Consider the following 22433-nt stretch of genomic DNA (forward strand, 5'->3'; position numbering starts at 1 on the left):
TTTTTCAATAAATGAGCCCCGCGGGCCCCTCTCTGATAAGGAAGGAAACGAAATAATCTCAATTTTACGATAAATCCGGTCCGATGGCTGTTCTCCACTAACCACAAGGATATAGGGACTCTTTATTTCATCTTCGGCGCCATTGCTGGAGTGATGGGCACATGCTTCTTAGTACTGATTCGTATGGAATTAGCAACTAAATTTATTCAAACATTCTTTCAATTCTACTGAAGGTAAGCCTGTCAAGTGGGTCGGGCCATATAAATGCGGGTCACATGGGGCCGGGTCGAGGACCGGGCCGAGCCATAGTTAGTGGGGCGAGTTGGAGGAGGGAAAAGGGTTTCCGGCCCAGCCCGTACCCGGGTAGGGGTATATAGTGGGCTAAGTGGGCTAGGCCGGGTTTTAGTTAGTGGGCAGGGTCGGATTTTAATTATTTTTACAAAAAAATCTAATACTAAAATTTATTAAGTTTGATACTTTAAAATCTAGTTGTTGTCAACTTTATTCTAACCCTCAAGTTTCTTAAATTATACTTTGACCCTATTTTCAATCTATAAATACCATTCATTCTTCTCCATATTGTCTCACAATTCCCTACTCTCCTCATTCCCTAAATTTCCTACTCATCTAAATCTCTCTCTCTCTCTCTCTCTCTCTCTCTCTCTCTCTTCCAACTTCCAAGTTCAAATTTCAAAATTTAAATTTAATGGATAATGATAATCCTCCACCTCCTCCTCCAGTCCGAAGATCAATTTCAAGTCCGGTGTGATTGGATTTTGAGCGAGTAGACGAGGAACATGTTTAATGTCAACATTGTGGTCAAATATATCTCCATAAGTCCGAACCGATTTTTGGGGATACCGGTCCGTTACGTAGGCACTTGGACAAAAGGCACAAAATTGAACTTTGAAGTTTATCTCTTCTTTAAATCTCTCCATCGATGCTAGCGTTTTGAACTTTTATTTGTAATAAGTTAACCGTTCAAGTTTGTATATTTTGAATTTGCAATGTTATCAATTTAAGTTTGAAGTTTTATTTTAAATTACTTATGTAGTCTTGTATCACATTCTCAATTTTTTTATAATTTTTAGCACTTAAATAGCCGTTGGGAGTCTTCATTCCAACAACATTTTCAAGATATACACAAATATACCATTAATACAAGATATACACAAATATACCGCTTAAATATTTTTTTTTAAAATAAATTAATTTGACGTGGGCTGGGTCGGGCCAGGCCCCCGATGGGCCAGAACCCGGCTGTTGGTGGGCCGGGCTACCGGGCTAAATGGCATGTCCAGCCCAGCCCCCTAATTTTTTCCACTAGCCCAGCCCACCCACTACTAAAAAAACAGGATTTTCCGACAAAAACAATGACAATTTCCGACCTCATGAGGTCGGTTTTGGGCAAAAAACGACCTCAAAATCAGGTCGGAAAATAGTGGGTCAAAATTATTACCGACCTCATGAGGTCGCAAAAAACCGACCTCATGAGGTCAGTAATGTTTTTTTAGCCGAGTATTAATTAAATAAAATACCGACCTCATTAGGTTGGTAAATTATATTAATAATATAATGCTATGAGTTTACCGACCTCCTGAAGTCAATAATTTATATGAATATATGATATATTATTTTAGATTTCCGTCGTCGTGAGATCGATATTTTATAATTTCTTCAAAATATTTGCAGAAACCCGACCACATGAGGTCAGTAATTTGTAATTTTTTAGAATTTTTTTCAGAAAACCAACCTCATGAGGTCGGTAATTTGCAATTTCTATAGATAGTTTTGCAGAAAACAGACCTCATGAGGTCGGTAATTTGCAATTTCTATAAAAAAAAAATTGCAGAAAACCGACCTCATGAGGTTGGTAATTTGCAATTTCTATAAAAAAAAAATTGCAGAAAACCGACCTCATGAGGTCGGTAATTTGCAATTCCTAGATAATTTTGCAAAAAACCGATCTCATGAGGTCAGTAATTTACAATTTCTGGGAATATTATGCATAAAACCGACCTCATGAGGTCGGTAACTTGCAATTTCTTGAAAATTTTTGCAGAATACCGACCTCATGAGGTCGGTATTCTGCAAAAAAATGGGTAGGATCCAGCTGCTGTTCCAGCCAAGATGAAACAATTTTATATTCAACTAAAACCGGCTCAAATAGCTGCCAACAATTCACCAAAGTACTGAAAAACATAAAACATTAAGCTACTTCAACAATACGTCAAATTCAATTCGAAACTACTTCAAAGTTGAATCAAAATGTCATTCAAACAGTCCGAAGAGACATTAAGCTACTTCAACATTCGCAAACATCTACACAACATTAAACTACTTCACAACCTTTGCAAACATCCACAAAACATTAAACTAGTGGGACCACCAACACTCTCAAGCCACCTTTTCTCCATTTGTTCTTCTGTCACCTGTGTGTCGGGTGGCTGAGTACGAAGAAATTCCGCCTTTGAATGTTGATATTGATTCTGAAATAAAAAGGTAAAATTAGCAACCAACTTAAATTAGGTATTCAGCAGAAAAAACTATCAAATTCTGAAAAACTTTAGTTTAAATATCTTGTCTCGGATGTTTATAACAAGATTAACTAGTTAACTAGGTTATTCTGTTTGGTTAGATAGTGAAACATGAAATATGTATGAATAAATAATGAACTGAAAATTACATTTTGCTACACCAGATGTCTATACGTTTCCTTCAAGATCTTCTTTATGTGGAATCATATATTAGACAGCTTGGAATAACATCATTTTTCCATTAAAAAACACATGATGCATGTGAAACCACAGAATACAACCCACATTTTTTTTTTTAATCTTAAGTGCCAGGTTTGCACTTCATGTGGATTTAGGTCTGGACAGTGTAAATTTTCTTGCCTTTTGGATGTTCCGATCAGTCGCAGATTAGGACAGCTTAAGTAGGCATTAAGATCCACTGATATTGATTTCAATGAGATGCTTCTAATAGATCTGGGGAACATTTTCTCCAACAGCAAAGGGCACCATTTGATGGACTATCACAGGTTATTGTAATCCAAAATCAAAAACCAGAAATGAGGGGAAAAAAGAGCAGTAGATTCTGCATGACACAAGGTTTTCTTTTTCACTTTGTATAAGAAATACTAGAATGTAATTTGGATGTATGGATCCAGGTAAAACTGAATACACAGATTTTTCCCATTCATGATCAAACAAATGAATGTATCAGTTGATATCGGGGGAAAGGGAAATCAAGTCATGCTCAAAATATGACTTCTATTAAAAAGGCTATAGTAAACTCTTACTTTAATATCCACTTGCCTCAAGGTATTGTTGTTTCATTTCAATCTAAGACATTACTATAGTACTGTGAAGTTTTAACATTTTAAAAATCTGCCCAAAACACTGTCTCAGGCTCAATGCTACTTGTACTCTTTGTACAATTATCATATTCACTTTGTGTACTTTTTTAATCCTGTATATAGTGCATAGCCTCAGCTATATATAGTAATGAGTTCCCCATTTTGGTTTCTCAAACAGTAGCCTCCTCCTGCCAAATCTAAGTTTCCTTTACTACAGCCATTAGTGTTAAGGTTAAACTCCCTATCAGGTGGTTTAATCCATTTCACTTGAATGAACTTTATTATAAGAATAGAAGCCAATCCATTCTCCTTTATTATATTAACTGTGCATTTTGTTCACCCCAAAAGGTTGTTACAGTTGGTTTTGAGGGGGCTGAGTACAACAGATCCTTCCTATGCTAATTTGAAGGCTAGGACTCTTACAAAAGATCTGAAGTAAAGTGGGATAAGGAATATCCGTATCCTAAACATTAAAAGTATCTAGCCTATACAAAAGATACAGATTCAAGGAATTACTCTGGATCAAAGACAAATTCTTTCTTTTCCTGCTAGATATCTTTATAGCTCAGGCATGCAGCAAGGGCGGTGAATTCTCATTTAAAAATGCGTCCATGCTGTTTGGATTACCCCAAACTGGGTAGCCTTTAATTTTCCCTCTAACATCAACAAACATATGCAACAGAGAACATACTCATGTCAAAAGAGAACTGTTGTCATTCACAATGGTAATAAGCAACTATTATGATTTATGATCATTAAAAAGAAATACTTGGAGACAGTGATACTGTTTCATGTACACATATTTTCTGGACTTCTCCTTAGTTGCAAGGCAAAGATAGTAAAAATTAGTTTCTACCATACATAAGGACTCACCTTTTCAAAGAACTGATGATCTGTTGAGATAGTGAAGATAAACGATACAAAACAAATGGTAACAACTTGTCATCTAGTGAAATGTCACTATTTCTCAGTGCATCCTCATCTGGAACTGGCACTGGCCTTTGCTTCAGTATTCTCTAAATTTATCTCATAATGTTGCTCGCTTTTCAGATTCTCTGAACCTAGCACCATGAGAAGACAAGTAATGGTAGTACTCATAGGCATTTCCTGCTCAGGACCTTTGAGCATTTCGTATTGGAAGGAAACTCAGCAGCATGATACTATTCAGTCTCAAAGTGGGAAATTTATAGTTCACGTCATTTAAAGTAGATTCTCTTTGCAAAGCTACTAATCAACAAAACCACCTCCTTTCATATGGCAGAGATGTTGTAGAGCAAATAAGCTCTATTAAAACAAAGCATATAAACTTTTTAAACTAAAACATGGCTAAGATAGTGACAGGAAGCATAAAATGGCAGAAGTACAAGAAGAGCTATCTGGGGAGAAGCTACAAACACCAAGACTAAAATTTCTCAACTATTAGTACATCAACTGCAAGGAAATAAATTCTCCAGGTGGGCATGCATGCATCAAACAGTCTCTCATTGGAGTCAGAGTCAAAGATTAAAGCTATTTTGCCAAAGTCAAGACACGGATGATCTTAATTGATCAGATACATCTGCTGAGAATAGGACTCCTGAGAATGAATTTGTCATGAATGAAAAATTCACATTGCCTTGAGTTCTACAATACGGTACCTTGGGTGAATATAAAACTAGATCTTCTTTGTTTAATTTGAGGGAATGACTACTTCCATATGACGCAAGATTCAATGCAGCACGTGGTTCTGCCTGACACGACAGAGAGTAGGTTACATATTGTGTAAGTGAAGCTTCCAAAGCTAGCAGACACATCAACAATACTTACTTGAGAACCTGTTGTCACAATCAGCAAATCTTTTGGGGCATAAGCATCAATATCTTCCACCTTTACCTGAATTAGATGTGTTTACTTATGAGTGGGGAAGAAATTAGAATATGAAGAGTAGATTTATAAGGAAAAAATTTAAGAAAATAGGCATGGTTACATATTGAAAATATCCCTTCTGTATATGACTAGATGCATTACACAGATTACACAATGATATCATACAAAAAATTGAATGATAATTCTCACTAGATAAATGCTCAAGGTGTTCCCCTCCGTCTATCCTCAGATTCTAATTGATCAAGACATTTGATCTGGATTCTTCAACTTCAACAGAGTAGCAGATCCAAAGAGAAGACAAAATTTAATGTTGTATGACAGGGAAAGGAAGGAAACTCCACCTCCCCCTTCTTATCCCCTTCCCCAACCACACCCTAGGTCAGAAGATCAGAAAAGAAACAAACAACCTCAACAACGTGTTTTCCATCAGGGGTCTTTAGTACATGGCTAAATAGTCATGTCAGTTCATCATGGACCGAATACCACGTTATGGCCATTTGTTTGCACTTTTGGTGTATTGTAATAAAAATCTGGCGTAATCACAAACTGCATACAATCTATTAAGCAACGCCATTGAGGAGGTGATTCCTGGATTAGAACTACCTCTTAAGGACTTCAGATTGCCAAAGTATCCTTCGAATATGGTGTCAACGAATATAATGCAGGGGTGATGATGGAACCAAAGTTAATTTCACCGCATAACAAGTATCGGGATGAATTCCAAATATCTCGTCTTAATACGATCGGAAAAAAACTAAATTATATAATCCTCACCTTATCTTGTAACGATCTTACAAAGCACTCTACCATTTATATTTTATATAATGGTTAAAACTACAACTATGGTATAGAAAAATATGTAAGTCGAGACTTGTAAGCTTAACAGTCTTGCACAATTGTGCATGTCAATTGGCGTATCAGGCTCTTTGGAAGCAGATAAAGTATGTCCTCCAGTCAAAAGAGACCTTGACAATTTAGGCCATTACCAGCGTTGATGGGTCGATGAGTGCTTTCCCATCTTTCCATGCAGCGTCAAGATATGTCCTCAAGGACATGCCAACAAATACCTATTAAACAATCATGTTATAATCTGAATCTGGAAAACAGAAAACGATAGTCTAAACAACACTAAAAGATCATGAGAACACATGGAAAAGATTTGAATAACAGAGATGAGAGAAGTTTACCAGCTTTCTGCCAGTTAAGTCAGCTGCAGCTTTCACACTGCCAAGACGATGAATATTTGATGCAAACTGAGTAGTGATAACCCTTCCTTTTGCAGCCGAAATGTGCCTCAGCAACGAATCTGCAACTACAAATTCACTGAGTGTCCTTCCAGGGGAAAGGACATTTGTTGAATCACTCATCATCTGAAAAGGAATACACCCAACAATAATTTATTTTAGGTTTGCTTCAATGATCAACATATCTTCCATGTTTTTTCTGGCCATGCAGTTAAACTTTTTAGAATGATGAAAAAAAGAAATAGAGGTGCATACACATAAAGCAAATAGGGATATAGGATTAAGAAAAAAAGGATATCAGCCCGTCTCTGGGAAAAAAAATCAACACCGTATGCAACATATGCGTACATGTAAGCAAACTTGAGAACAAGAGATTCTATAAACTTGAATATTATCATAGAAAAGAAAGACATAACAAATAATGCATGAGAGACGTGAGAGAAGATCGCAGCTCAAGAATGTAACAAGGGGTGAAAGTAACACTATATTTGAGGCAGGCGCTGAGATAATTTCCAATTATGGAGCAACGAACTGGTACAATCAAGCGAACGTGGAGTGCTATATGCATCACATGTTCAAAGTAAATATATCAAAATAAAATAAAAAGACATTTTTTTCCGACATAAGATACTGTTCATAGCACAGAAAATTACAATGACGAAATTGTAGTGTTAATCTAATTCAAGAGGATTTTTCAACACTTTTAAGAAAATATGCATGTAAAAGGGAGAGACTGAGCTCAGAGCCATGCGAGAAGGGGGGAGGAGAGCACAGTGGGAGAATATACATCATAGATATGCATGTATACACTCAATTAAAGAACCTAAAATCATCCAAAAATAACACACAATTTCATGATAGCGGTACATACAGCTGAATATTAAAAGGAAAAAGAAAGGAGTTCACAGAAGATGTATCTAAGGATGTACTTTATCTAACTGAATAGCAGTTACAGTTTACTGCTAGAGAACATTAATAGTAATTCATTTCTTGCCGACTATGCACTCTTCAAGCCCCTCAATATGTATAACTTCATACCTTATTTCAATATCATTCTAAAAGTAATACGTCTATTTGAAAAAGGTAAATTCGACAATAAGATACTATCCATACCAAAGTAACACCTTCTTTTGAGAGTTCCTCAAGGGCCTCACGGTCAAAAACCTTCCCATCAAGTGGTGACTCATCTATCTGTCAAATACAGAATAAAAGACTCATAATGCTACCAATCAGAAAAGAACACTCATATGCTAAAATACAGATCATAAACCTAAACAGAATGGAAGACTTATAAGAGGGACACAATGCAATACCTTCCAGTCACCTGTATGGAGGATGGTACCATCAGAACAACATAATGCTATTCCACTACAATCTGGAATAGAATGGGTGACCGTTATAGGTTCTATAGATAGAGATATTTGATCTTTATGCATAAGAGAGGGAACGGTATGAAAAGATGACCTCTTCTTTCTAGGCATAGCCTGTAAGACACATAAAAAAGAGGTATTATTATTTTTAACTAACCACGAGTTGCTCTTGAACAAACTTAGTGAAAGGGCATCATAGAGTCTTAAGAAACCAGGCAGTAAATACTATAAATTGTATAGACTTTGAAAAAAGCTTTACGTCAAGCTAAATTAGATTACACTATTTAAGCATACAAAAATTAGCTTCTTGATTTCCAAGTGCTAACTGCTAAGCTCAAGTGCAGATAAAGCTAGGTGATTCTCCACTCATAATCTTATTTAAGTTTCATTATAAAAAGAATGAATCCTGCCAAAATAGAAGTAAGAATTCTAAATTATATCAACATCCTCCTGGTGACAATCTGATAGCCCTTACTTAATAAGCTCTTTCTTTAATTTTTAACTTGTATTCTTTACTCCTCTTTGTCGATGTCTGTTTATTTTCACCCCTAATTATATATGTTTGTTGTTCCTTTTAATATCACCATCTCCTCTTGCCTCACAGTTCAGTTTTGATTGTCTAAAAGTGTAAGAATTTGAACATCGAATCAAAAATCTTAAGGTTATGTATGGGTAAAGTATCCCAAGAAATCATAGGCCCCTTTGAAAATCTTTAAACAACTAATGTGGTATAGGTCTATTTTTATCTTTCTCCTGCACGTGTTAATGTAGTTCTAAGTTCTAAAAGAGGATAAAAAATGTACTTTACTCACTAAAAAGGAAAAGGCAGCCAGGGATGCATGAAACTACCAAAAACTGTTTGTAATTAATACTCAAGGAGCTGAAGAATCTAAATTTATAGTTGTATCATTTACAAGTTTATAGTTGCACTAAAAAAGTAGACTAGCTAAGCATCTAACTGCCTTCAATATTGGAATTCATGTATGAGTCTCTTTAGTATAGTATAGAGTCCAAAAAGTATAAGTTGGAATATTATTTCATACCCGTATGGTTGTAGCACTTTCAGGTAACACCAGCTCTACAAGGCTTCCTTCAAAGTTTGTGGTAACCTACTTTTTTCTGGGCTGCATAATTGTATAGTTCTATCATTTCCTGGACTTCATATTTGTGCATATGTCATCGGATTTTATCTACTATAATTTCTGGCTTTTTGCTCCTTCAGTACCCAACTACTTCAGCGGAATGAATTCTTCAAGAACCTAATTTACTAGTATTACTCTATTAAATTCCATTGTTTATCCATGTTTAAGATTGATGCATAGAAGGATTATATTTTATCATTTTACCAAACGCATGAAAAAAAGTACAATTCTCATTAGACAGAACTGTAAAAGCCCACAGCAACCGGCATTGTCTTTGGCATGAACATAAACTTCCCAATTTGCAAAAACAAGAATGGTCTTGAATGTCAAACTTCCCTACTTTCTTCTGAACTATACGAAATAGAATTTTTTTTTTTTTTAAAAAACTTGGAAATAGAAATTTTCTCCCCGTAACTTTCTTCCATCAAATTAACAGCACAATGCCAAATATAGAACATTAACCATCATCAGGAGATTTCTAATTACAACGCAATATTAATTAAGAAAAGAAAGAAAGAAAGCATACCTCAAATGGTTGACTGTGGAGGAGACGGCGACGGCGGTACTGATTAGGGACGGTGGCGACGGTGACGGCGGTACTGATCAGGGATGGCGGCGATGGTGAGTCCCTGCAATAATGGTGACGTCGACGGCGTATTAGGGTTAGAGAGAGGGGGGAGTGAAAACGTGAGAGGGAAAGAGAGAGAAATGGAGAGAGAAGGGTTTGTTTGGGTCTGTTTTAATTTAATTTATTTGCCCAATTATACCGACCTCATAAGGTCGGTATATTTATTTATTTATTTTAATTTAGAAGAATACGTCTATTAAAAATAATTTTAAATTATTTTTAACGAACCGACCTCGTGAGGTCGGTATTCTTTTAAATTAAAAATATAAATTATAATATTAGACATCAAATAAATTTCTGACCTACTGAGGTCGGTACATTATTTTTTCAAATTTTGGTACAAAATTACCGACATCATGAGTTCGGTTTATTTTAAAAAACAATTGAAAAATAAATATTAAGACTTTACTGACCTCATGAGGTCGGTTTTTTGAGGTCCGGAAATCCAATCTTTTTTAGTAGTGACCACCCTCTTACTGGGTTGGGGGCTGGGCCGGGTTAGGTGGGCTGGTCCCAGGTCGACCCGACCCAATTGACAGGCTTAACTGAAGGGAAGACAATGATAGTAGCCACTAGAATGAAATGTTATCCAGTAATAGCTAATCAGAATAAACACCCAAAAGTGTATCAACATGAAATTATGTATATGAATTTAAGAAGGAATAACATGAAGAAAGAGCTATAAGAAAAAGATTGGACCTTTTTAGCAGAGGTAATCTTCTTCGCAACTCTTATTCAAGAAATAACCTTTGCATACAAACGTCCCAACAACAAAATAATTGACAGCAGACTTGAACAAGATCCAATTTTAGCAATGAATCTCTAATTAACTCAACGTTAACACCGTACCGAACCGTTGACCGGAATTCCGAAACTTCAACCTTAAACTTGACAGAAGACAGGGGTGTTTCAAAGGGATTTTTTAAATGGTTTCGATGGTGGAGAAATGGTGGGTTGAGGGTAAAGGCCTATTTTCATGGTTGTAAAGGGTGATGAAAGAGTGGCGGTTCACAGTGATTTACATGGTGAAAATGGCTATGGAAGATGGTGGAAGATTACAATGGGTGTAGAACCTAGTTATTGTGTGTATGGTGTCTAGGTTTAACAAAAAATGAAATTTTGATAAAAAATGTCGAGTCTAGGTTAGGAAATCTTCTATTTATGATGCGCCACTTTTAGCTTAATCTTTCCAAAATATCCTTGGATATTTTTTTTTTCAAAATAAAATATGTCATGAATATGGATAGGGTGGGTGCAATTTTATAATGTGGTGGACTATCATTGGTTATTTTTTTTTATTAAATAAAAACACCAAGATAAAATAATAATCAACTACTTTTAAATAAAAAAAAATAAGAAAAATCATTACACTAAGGAAAAATTTTAAAGCTAATTAACTAAAAAAAAATAGATTAAAAGAAACCTATTTTTGATTATTTTTCTTTCGTTAAAACACAAAACTCGTACTCTAGAAATAGTAAATATTTTTGTCCCTCTTCTTATTTTATTTCTGCAAAATAAACCTACTAAATAAAATCGACACATCAAAATTAAAATTAAAAGAAATATTTAGAGATTAAAAGGTGACACACCCCGGAGAGGGTCAAAAATCCCGTGTCTACAGGTAATATGGTGGATACCCGTTTGTGGTCAAACAAAGTCATATAGGCCGTCAATATACACTATATTTCCTATCCCTGTGGCGTGTGGTTGTGTTTATAAGGTTGAGCTTATTTTGCTCTTAATGATTACATAGCCTTAAAGTGGTCTATGTTGAGATAGACTTGATGGAATTACCATGTGAGTGTAAAGGTGTGGTCGCCTTTTATGAAAGACTTAGGTCGTCTTTCTAGAGCACTCATGAGACCCAAGGTGTGTGCATGACCATAAAAGCATTTTGTTAGTATCGCAGAGGTTGCACAAAATTAAGGATATCGTATGTGTTATGGGAGTCTCAACTTATGTCCATTCAGTTCAGAGTACTTCACTTTGTGAATATTAGTTGTTGCCTCATTTCACTATGTGTTAATTCAAATAGAAAGATATTGATACTTAAGTACATGTTCCTTCCTTTTGCCCAGAATCTGTTCTTACTCTGTATTTTTGCATTAGTGGGGGATTGTTGAAATCATTCCTAATGTTTGTGATTTTGTGTAATGCAAAAGATACAGATACGTTACAAGGAGATCAACCTATTCATTCCAAATGCATGAATTCTCTACAAACACGTTACAAGGACTTGAAACAAATTCATCCAAATGAATTATGTCATTTGATGTAATGGTCAATTAGTTCAATTAATTTCATTCATCTCCTCTTCTGTAAACTCTCCTATTTGCAAACGTAAAACTCTTAGAAATCTCCTATATAAGAAGAGACATTGGTGAACATAAAATATACCAAGCCAAAAAAAGAAAAATACTTTGTGCAAAATCCTCCAACGTCCAGCCACGAGTACACTTTTCTGGAAGAACTGTGAAACCTTGGGGAGCGACCGGCTGTGAACGATTTGTATCGGTGTACGGCCAGAAATCGCTTTCAAGGCAGTGGGTTTCCACGACACAGTGTTTGTGATAATTTGGTTACTATTTTTAATTTAAATTCAATATCAATATTGTGTTATTTTCCTAACAAAGTCGAAAGTGGATAAGTAAAAGTGAACGGAGGGAGTATATTCATTGATTTGCTTTATTTGGTCCAATTTTTAATCCTTCTTTAAACGTTTAGAGAAAAAAAGCGGCTATGTAAATTATTTAAATAGGACTTCAATGAAAGCAAGATGCTCTAGGAAGATTTTTGAAGACTCAATAGAAGTAGCACTTTTTAAGAAGGGGGTTGCGGTTTAGTCGAGTTGAGAGTTAGCTCACTTGTTGAGTTTTTTGCCTTTCACAGTTGAGGTGGAGAGTCCAAAAACATTAGTAGCATAGAATTCCCTTTTCCTGCTCCTTTAAGTAACTAAAAAACAACAAAAAAGGTCAAAAATACCCGTGAACTATCGAAATAGAATACTTTTATCCGTCATTATCTTTTGGTATCAAAATTGCCCTCACCGTCTAATAATATTCCAACTCAAAATTTGACCAAATTAATTATTTTTTTGGGCTGACATGGAGCTCTAGCTCGAACAACCTCCTCCCAACCCTCTTCCTTTCACAACCATGGCGTAAGCTTTCAATTTGCTTGAAAGACACAACAATCAAAAGCCAAGTAGAAATAGCGTCCAGCCATCCACTAGTTCCTTTTTCGACTCTATCTTTGAAAAATAGCCATATATATCATGGCGTTTCAAAATTTTTAAAAATTACATACACCAAGAATCCAGAGATAGTTTTCTTTTATTTTTCTTTTTGGTCTTACTATTTAATTTTTCATGACATAGACTTTTTCTGGGTCACTTCTTGTTTTTACAATTTCTACTCAAAAACTCAAAGGTTGCTCTTTTTTATATACATGCATGATTAAGTTATGCTATAGAAGAGGATTTTATTCTATTAGTGAAGAGATCATTGCATATAGCAGCTGTTGAAACTGCTTATTTAGCTTCAGACTCTTAGTGATAGAGAGAACCTCAACAGATCCAAGGTTTAATACATTGGATGGTTGAAGATGGAAGACTGTATCCTTAGACAGAAAGCTAGACTCAAATGAGCTAAGGATGGAGACTCCAATACTAAGTACTTTCATAGTACTATCAGGGCAGAAGGAGAAAAGCTCAAATATACAAGATTAAAGATCAGCATGGTCAATGGGTAGAAGGAAATACTAACATCTCTGAGGCTGCTATGATTATTTTAGTCAGATGTTCACTAGAACTATAAGGGTGGAGAACCTGGATTTTGTTAGACACTGTGATAATCTGATCAATGATGAGGATAACATATTGTTGACAAAGATTCCAACTATAGAGGAAATCAAAATGGCTATTGATTCTATGGATCCAAACAGTTGTGCAGGACCAGATGGGTACAATGCCATTTTTTCCAACATAGTTGGGACATTATCAAAGTTGAGGTAGTATCTTTTGTGTTTTCCTTCTTTCATGGAACTGAACTCACTAAGTTTTATACTTATTCTTGTTTAACACTTATCCCCAAAGTTACTTCCCCTGATTGTTTTTCAAAATTAAGACCTATTAGTCTAAGCAACTTTCAAACAAAATTTTGTCAAAAATCCTTGCTTTAAGAATCAACAGCATTCTCCCTTAAGATTATATCTGATAACCAGTCAGGTTTTGTTAAAGGTAGGCAGATTTCTGAATCAGGTCCAAATCCAATAGTTGTAATGTTGTTTTCAAACTTGAGATGTCTAAAGCCTATGATAAACTTTCTTGGAATTTTTTTATCTCTGTTCTTGGGAAGATGAGATTTGATGAGATGTTTATCAAATTGGTTTATCGATTGATTTCTAACAATTGGTACTCAGTGATCATCAATGGTACTAGATATGGTTTCTTTAAATCCTCTCGAGGTTTAAAACAATGTGATCCTTTATCCCCTGCTCTCTTTATTATTGCTGCTGAGACTCTCTCTAGATCCTTAAATTATCTTTATCATAATGATAGATTTTCTGGTTTCTCTATGCATAAAAAGGGTCCTCAGATAAATCATCTTAGTTATGTAGATGATATTGTTCTGTTTACTTCTGGTGATAAAGTCTCTATTAAGCTTATGATGATACAGTTGAATTTGTATAAAAAGGCTTCCAGACAGGAGAACAACACTGACAAAACATTATTTCTTACTCATAGTAAAACAGACAGGCTTTATAATAGAAGGATTAAAAAATGGACTGGTTTTAAGCAATCCACTTTCCCCTTTAATTATCTAGGTTGTCCCATATACTGTGGTAGAAAAAGAATTTATTATTTCTCTAATATTTCCAAAAAAATTCTCACCAAGATTGCAGGATGGCAAGGCAGATTCCTATCACCTGGAGGTAAGGCTGTGATCATGAAACACATTCTTCAATCTCAGGCTCTTTATATTTTGCTGCTCTTATGCCTCCTGTTACTACTCTTTATGAAATTGAAATGCAATTTGTGTCACGACCCAACCAGAGGGCCATGATGGGCACCCGGAGCTAACCTACCGAGTACCTCTAAGCATGCATCTCATAATCATTTCTGGGTGGACCCCAAAGGTAGCTCATGGTTGTCATAACCTGTAGGGACATATATCACAACATAACGGCGCATCTCTACATAATCACCAACAATTATGGCCATCATCACCAGCCGACAAGGCTACCAATATAGTATATAATAATATGAACCGGTGGAGTTATAAAATATCTAACTGTACACACAAATCTATGAGCCTCTACATAGAATACAAATGATCATAAGAACCAATACCAAATAGACTGCAGCTTCGAAGTAAGTGGAGTGCTCCTGAGAATCCGCTGATAAAACACCTACGGGTCTGATCCGTCTCCTGCCTACCTGCGAGCATGAGCGCAGCGTCCACAAGAAGGGACGTCAGTACGAATAATGTACTGAGTATGTAAGGCATGAATAACAACATAATATAGATATGAAAGGTAACATGGAATAAGAGAGATAACGTGTACATCTGGATGTCTCATAAGGCAGGTGTCATGCATGCGTAGCCTTTTAAAAAAAAACCTTTTCATACATTATATATATATATATATAATATCATCATCATAACGTACTTGGCCTTTTCGGGACTCGGTGTGTAACGTACCCGACCCTTTCGGGACTCGGTGTGTAACTTACCCGGTCCTTTCGGGACTCGATGTGTAATACCAACTGATCACTGGTTGTACAATAGGTGTCGTACCTGGCCGACTATAGCGCGGCTCGGTGTGAGAATATATATAGACTCTATCGGAGTGACGTAAAGTCGGTAACCTCCGATTTATATTATGGAGCAATCATCATCGCTATATCTCACCTTGAAGGAACAATTATTATAAGGTGCGATTAACAACAATGAATAAAATCGAGATAATCATGAAATAAGCTCAATAATCTCATAATAGCATTAAAATATTAAGCTTTGGAATTTCTAGAATTAAGATCATCATCATCATGTTCATCATAGAAAACATCTCATCTTTAGTATCATAAGAAGCTTTCAAGAATCATGAACTTCTAACTTTATATATATATATATATATATATATATATATATATATATATATATATATATATATATATATATATATATATATATATATACGACTCTATCGGAGTGACGTAAGGTCGGTAACCTCTGATTTATATTATGGAGCAATCATTATCGCTATATCTCAACTTGAAGGAACAATTATTATAAGGTGTGATCAACAACAATGAATAAAATCGAGATAATCATGAAATAAGCTCAATAATCTCATAATAGCAATAAAATATTAAGCTTTGGAATTTCTAGAATTAAGATCATCATCATCATGTTCATCATAGAAAACATCTCATCTTTAGTATCATAAGAAGCTTTCAAGAATCATGAACTTCTAACTTTTGGAAGTAAGAAGGTTATGACAACATATATGGAATCGTAACATAGGAATCATGCCTTTTGAACAAAATCATAAGATGAGATCAACATCAACAAAAATAACCAAAAATCTTGAAACCAGCTTAGTAATCTCATAATGACATTAAAACCATAACTTTGGAATCTCTAGAAATGGGATCATCACAATCCTCATCATGGTCCTTATAGAAAACATTCGTCTTTAGCATCATAAGGATTTTGAGAATCATGAACTGCTATTATTTTCGGAACTAAGTTATTATGGAAATCGTGTATGCGTTCGTAGGAAAAGAATCATGCCTTCAAAAGAAAGAGGAATAGCCTTAACATACTTTTTAGTCTCCTTAACTATTCAACGTTTATCCTTCCAAGCTCGTAAATCTACATGTAAACCATTCATACTATTGTTAGGCTCATTGTCACATGCTTATCTTAAGCCTTCAATTTGAATCCATTTAGAATCTGCCGAAATTCAGGTAGCATCTCCCCTGTTTATATGCCTAGCCCGAAATCACAATCCAATAACCAACAACAACAACAACAACAACAATACCAACATCACAACAACATTATCAACACCAATAGTCTCCATAAAACATCCCACACGATGTTTTCCAAGTTTCTCAACTATCTAACTTGTTATACGACTATTTAATAACTTTATCTTCGTAAATAAACTGAAATTAATATTAATAAGGAGATATTCATACCTTATTCTTGCTATAATAGGAAGATCTTCAATATTTACTTTGATTCCAAGCCAACTTCAATGCAAAATGAAACTATAAGCATGACTACACGTTGTCCGGACCTCGATTAATACTCCGTAACTTGAAATCTCTCAAAATCCTCACTCTTATGTTATATGCATGCTCTCATATGGTTGCTGATCTCTCTAGAACATTTGGGGGATTTATTATGACAAAAAAGAGGGGTTTTAACCCTTATATAGTGTGCCAAAGTCGGCGGCACTGTAGCACTGTAGCAGAGCGCCCTGCTTTGCCCGTCTAACTTGTAACGTCCATAATTCTCTACTCCAACGTCGTATCGATGAGAGGTTTATTGCGTTGGAAACTAGACTCGAAGAAATTCATTTTAGTATTTTGAAACACCTTAAAACTCCTCATATACCTAGAGATATACCCCTCCAAATTTGACCCAAAATTCTATCCTTAATTCTTCCAACTTTTTCCAAATTTTTGACAAACTTATTTTCTTTGATTTGCTTGGTCCCGAAATCTTCCAAAAATCCCCTTACATGATATTTATCATTTATTATACTTGATAATGGTCATGTTCTTGTGTTTCAAGATTGTCCTTCCCGGTTACGACTCACGAGATCGTAATTCATCCTTTACTTCCTTATTACGTACTTCTCATGACTTGTACCTTCTAAAACTTCATGGGACGTCTCCGATACTCCATTACTACGGTAAAGTACGTGGCATGCTCATGCTTTGAAATTACGCGGTGTAACATTCTCCCCCCTTTCAAAAACATTTGTCCTCGAATGTTGAGGTAGAGTTCGCTCTGAGGTAGATGTCAATGTTCTTACCTGTATTTGTAGGTTTTTAATTTACTTACTTGCAGACTTACTTGCTCATTTAAAACTGAACTTATGCGAATTACGCAGTTTATCCTTCTTCTTTTGTAGCCGAAATTTATGCCCGTACTCAAGGTCGTCCCTTTCCTTATTATATGTCTGTCTACTAACTCTTTATGCTTTATCGTTCTCATTGTCTCTTCAACCTCCGTTGTTTACATTCTTGTATTCTCTTTAATCCAGTACTTACCACATACTTTTATCCTTTGATCCCATCTTATTTTTATTTAGAAATTCTTGTTCTTTTCGACCTCCCCGTATCTTTCTTACGTTTTACAGATATCCCAAGCCTTTGTCTTCCTGGAGTTTACTTATTATTATTCTTCCTCCGTTAAAGATAACCTCAAGACTGGTCATCTTGTAGCATCATTTGCTTTCTATAGCAGTCGAATTAATCTTTGCAGTACTTTATCTTTCAACCAGTTTAACACCGAAACGTCTTGCTTAATTTCTCTTTCCTTTAATTGGACTTCTGGCACTTGGCTAACTAACGATAATTCTTGTACTTATATCAAAAACATCTCAAATCTCTTCTTTAATGATTCATTTCCTTCAATTTACTCTTAAAGTTTTTGATCCTTAGTTCGGCTAATAAATTAGAGGTGAATTCAGAAATTTGTCGAAGAATAACCAAGATTTCTAGTCATGCAGCAAATTCGAATCTTTTCATTCTTTCCTTTGTATGTAACCTTCATTCATACCTTTTCCCAATAAGAGCCATCATGTTGCTTGTTCTACGAGGTTTCATTGCCACCCGCTTATTCCAATCAAACGCGATATCCTTTGATCATTTCCTTTGGGGTTTTCCTTCTACTTTTAACCTTTGCCCGGTTCTCACTTAATAAGTCTTTCTCATAGTCTGACGCACTTATCTGTCAGTTCGGTTTATCAATCAAGAGGATCTTTTAATTCCTTAAATGTCCATCTCCTTTATTTATATCCTTGAATTCTTTTCTTGCGATCTTATCTTCGTCTACTTCCATGACTTCACCTTCCGTTGACTTAGTCCCTCCGGTTTTGCAGCCCTTTATTTCTTTACTAGTGGGCAACTTTCTTATTCGGCTGTGGCACTTTTCCTTGATTGCTTTTCTAGTGATACTTTAGATTATCCCTCTTATTACTAATCGATTTTACATACATATCATCTCATCTCCTTGTTAATTCTTTGGTCGAACTCCTTAATTCCTTGCATTGTCATCATAGTTCCACCTATGGTAGCGCCCATATGGTTTGCAGTAGCATTTCCTTGCTAATGGCTTATTATTCTCATTAATTTCTTAATTCAGATTACTCATCCGATGCGTCAAAAATACCATAGCCAAGGGATTTATATTCAAATGGGACTCAATTCAACCCATACAACAACCTCAGCACCATCCCTTATACACTTGTATATAACATTTTCTTATCGTCATTGTTATCCCTCATAACAAGAGTATACTTACAACATACTAATGATCATATCTCAAGCTAATCTACTATTCAAAATATTTTCAAATCCATGGTTGAATCTTTCCTCCAATTTCCTCTCCTCAAATCTGAACATAGTTACAAAATGACTCATAAGCATGAGACTAAAATAAAATCTTACTTAATCACAACTTCCTTTCAATACGAGTATGCTTCCCTATTTAAGTCCTTGGCTCTCCTATACCAGCGGCTAATTGAGACTTAACTAGCTTCCATTCCTCTTCAAATATTTATTGTCGTCCCCACACCATTTTACTAGTCATTTCATCAGGACGATTATTTATATGGTCCTATGACATATGCTCTCGCAATTTAATATAAACGGTGACTTATGATTTCATGACGCAGGAGGTATTTTCTAGTCTCAGGCAATACTGCTGCCATGCCATCCATAGGCATACTGTCTTTCTTTGTTTTGACGATCATTGAAATTCCTATAAATATTCCTCTTTTAAAACTCTCATCTCTTCCAGCGCTACGATTTCTCTTTAGTAATCCCGTCTGTCCCTGATACTTATCCTTGATCACTTGTAGGCCTTCTCACATCTTCTGTTACTATTTTGGGGTACGTTTGCTGCATATTTAATGGTAACCAAAAATTTCTCTGGTACGAGCAATTCGAATCATAGCCCGGAACACAACGTATTGCATCGACAAAACTTATTCCCTTTGATTTTCTAAACCTTCATTATCTTGTCATGCCTCTTTTCCCATGTCTGTCTCATAATATACTTGCATTTAGTACATTTCCACTTTTCTTTAGCACATCCTTGCTATATAAGTTCATCTCGAATTTCGACTCATTCAAGCCAGTACATTTCCTTCTTCTGTACTTGGGAATATTCTAATTCGTCTAAGAATGTTCTCATATACCAGTAACATTCGAGTACTGACCTTCTTTGGTAGTCATTTGGCCGACCCTAGTGATCATTCAACTCCTCCAGTCCATATAATGCCGGAGTTACTTTCATCGCATGGTTTGACTTATTTCTCTTTTGCTAACTGGATTCTTGTATCAAGTCAAATGTCCACACATATTGGATACAACTCAAACCACTTCCTTCCTTCATGCCGAATAGTCCCTTAGGTTAATAAATTAATGGTGAAATCGAAATTTGTTAGGCTCCTTATAGAGTGCCTGACTATACTATGCTCCTTCAGCCGTAATTTTCCTTCACAGTTATCCTTTCACCAGTACCCTTGAGATTCCTCTTACTCTGGGTTCCCGATTCCAAGTTATGTTTATACCATACCGGTAAAAGTCGATACTCTCTCTCATTCATTCTCACGATTCGTTCTTTCCTTAATTTAGCTCATAGTGTCCCATAGTTCCTCTTAACTAATTGTGTGTATCATAATCATGCGTCATAATCCTTCTAATGTCCCGCCGATTCTTGTTCTCATCATGCAATTTTAGTAAAATACACCCTTTTCTTTCTTCCTTCGTTCATTTCTTATTTCCCTTTACGATACCATAGCTTGCTCGTATGTATGTCTATTCCTCGTATATTCATCTTGTTTCCTTTATAATCGTATCTCTATTCCAAGTCCACTGTCATATGCCATCATTGTCTACCTTTGGCCAACCTTATTAATCTACTAAACTTCCTCTTATAGTCCCCAATCACATAACTTCCTTTAATCAATTCATAACCGCACTTTCTCGTACTTCTGTCCTCAAGATCCTCCTTGATCTCCTTTTCTCTTAAAGTGCTCTTTCCTATTTACTACTTAATAATATTTACCTGGAAGTTTGCAGAACATTCCACTATGAGTACAAACCCCTCTTGATCTCGTATATATATATATATATACTTCTAGGGTGAAACTTTCCCGTACTCATTAACTTCGTTTTCATATCAATATCTCTTACTAACCATTCTAATCTATAAATCGTAATACCGTATTTGAGTTCCTAATATCAACTTTCTTTATGTTTCCAATAGGTCTCAATCCTCCGAAATCTCGGATGCAACTCATTCCAGTTTCTTTAATTACTAATCATTTTTCCCTCTAGGGTTCCTCCTTTAAATTAAATTAAAATCACTCTAAAACTTCTCTTTGAAAGCGTGTCATAGTTGTTCCTTCAATCATGACTTACTAGACGACTGACGTTCACATTTTCCCTTTACTCTTTCTTTATAAACATGCAAACAATTCAATTTGTAAAAATTTCAGCAGAGTTTCCTCTATAATTCTTACTACCTCGTTGCTGCACACAGTCCAGAAAACACATCCAGTACCCCCACAGAGCAATCACAAATACCCATAATATCTTGCTCAAATTCTTATATCAACGTCTATCCATATTAATAAAACAGGAAACATACCTTTCGAATGAACAACTTCAATTCTCAGCAATTACCTCGTAGCAGCATAGTCAACTACTTATCCATGATCAGAATATTTGGGTTAGGATCAGGGACATCATATCCTATGATTTAGCTCTATGGCACGATCTAAGATAAGAAAGAAAGGTCAATGTTTCCTAAATGCCCCGGAGCCTCCTGTCTATAGATATTGTGCACGACATACCGATAACCAGGACTCTACTGGACACGGCTCATAGACATCCCTAGGACTGAACTGCTCCGATACCAATTTGTCACGACCTAACCAGAGGGCCATTATGGGCACCCGGAGCTAACCTACCGAGTACCTCTAAGCATACGTCTCATAATCATTTCTGGGTGGACCCCAAAGGTAGCTCATGGTTGTCATAACCTGTAGGGACATATATCACAACATAACGATGTATCTCTATATAATCATCAACTATTCATCATCACCAGCCGACAAGGCTACCAATATATTATACAATAATATAAACCGGTGGAGCTATGAAATATCTAACTGTACACACACGTTTACGAGCCTCTACATAGAATACAAATGATCATAATGACCAATACCAAATAGACTGCAGCTCCGAAGTAAGTGGAGTGCTCCTGAGAATCCGCTAATAAAACACCTACGGGTCTGATCCATCTCCTGCCTACCTGCGGGCATGAGCGCAGCATCCACAAGAAGGGACGTCAGTACGAATAATGTACTGAGTATGTAAGGCATGAATAACAACATAATATAGATATGAAAGGTAACATGGAATAAGAGAGATAACCTGTACATCTGGATGCCTCATAAGGCGGGTGTCATGCATGCTTAGCCTTTAAAAAAAACCTTTTCATACGTATATATATAATCATCATCATAACGTACCCGGCCTTTTCGGGACACGGTGTGTAACGT

The 22433-nt window shown here is 35.8% G+C and overlaps 1 protein-coding gene across 12 annotated transcripts; it reads right to left on the reverse strand.

Moving 5' to 3' along the window:
• Nucleotides 1–2180: 2180 nt before the first annotated feature.
• LOC132603250 (ribonuclease J-like) lies at nt 2181–10754 on the reverse strand. 12 transcript variants are annotated; one of them, XM_060316224.1, is made up of 12 exons: nt 10311–10754; nt 10025–10183; nt 9589–9612; nt 9510–9554; nt 7936–7955; nt 7785–7846; nt 7585–7662; nt 6415–6597; nt 6214–6294; nt 5168–5233; nt 4999–5091; nt 2181–2489 (listed from the first exon to the last, which is right to left on the reverse strand). In XM_060316224.1, the coding sequence occupies exons 2-12, from the start codon at nt 10027–10029 to the stop codon at nt 2343–2345; spliced, it is 804 nt and encodes a 267-aa protein (XP_060172207.1). In that variant the 5' UTR covers nt 10030–10183; nt 10311–10754; the 3' UTR covers nt 2181–2342. The 12 variants fall into 12 exon arrangements, 8 of the variants coding, with proteins under 8 accessions (XP_060172207.1, XP_060172206.1, XP_060172205.1 ...); XR_009568033.1 differs by adding exons at nt 3878–4017; nt 4235–4422 and having other exon boundaries at nt 2350–2489; nt 7785–7955; nt 9510–9612; nt 10311–10750; XR_009568031.1 differs by adding an exon at nt 4235–4422 and having other exon boundaries at nt 2352–2489; nt 7785–7955; nt 9510–9612; nt 10311–10750.
• Nucleotides 10755–22433: the final 11679 nt, after the last annotated feature.

This window comes from Lycium barbarum, chromosome 7 (assembly GCF_019175385.1).
Source record: "Lycium barbarum isolate Lr01 chromosome 7, ASM1917538v2, whole genome shotgun sequence".
Lineage (NCBI taxonomy): Eukaryota > Viridiplantae > Streptophyta > Magnoliopsida > Solanales > Solanaceae > Lycium > Lycium barbarum.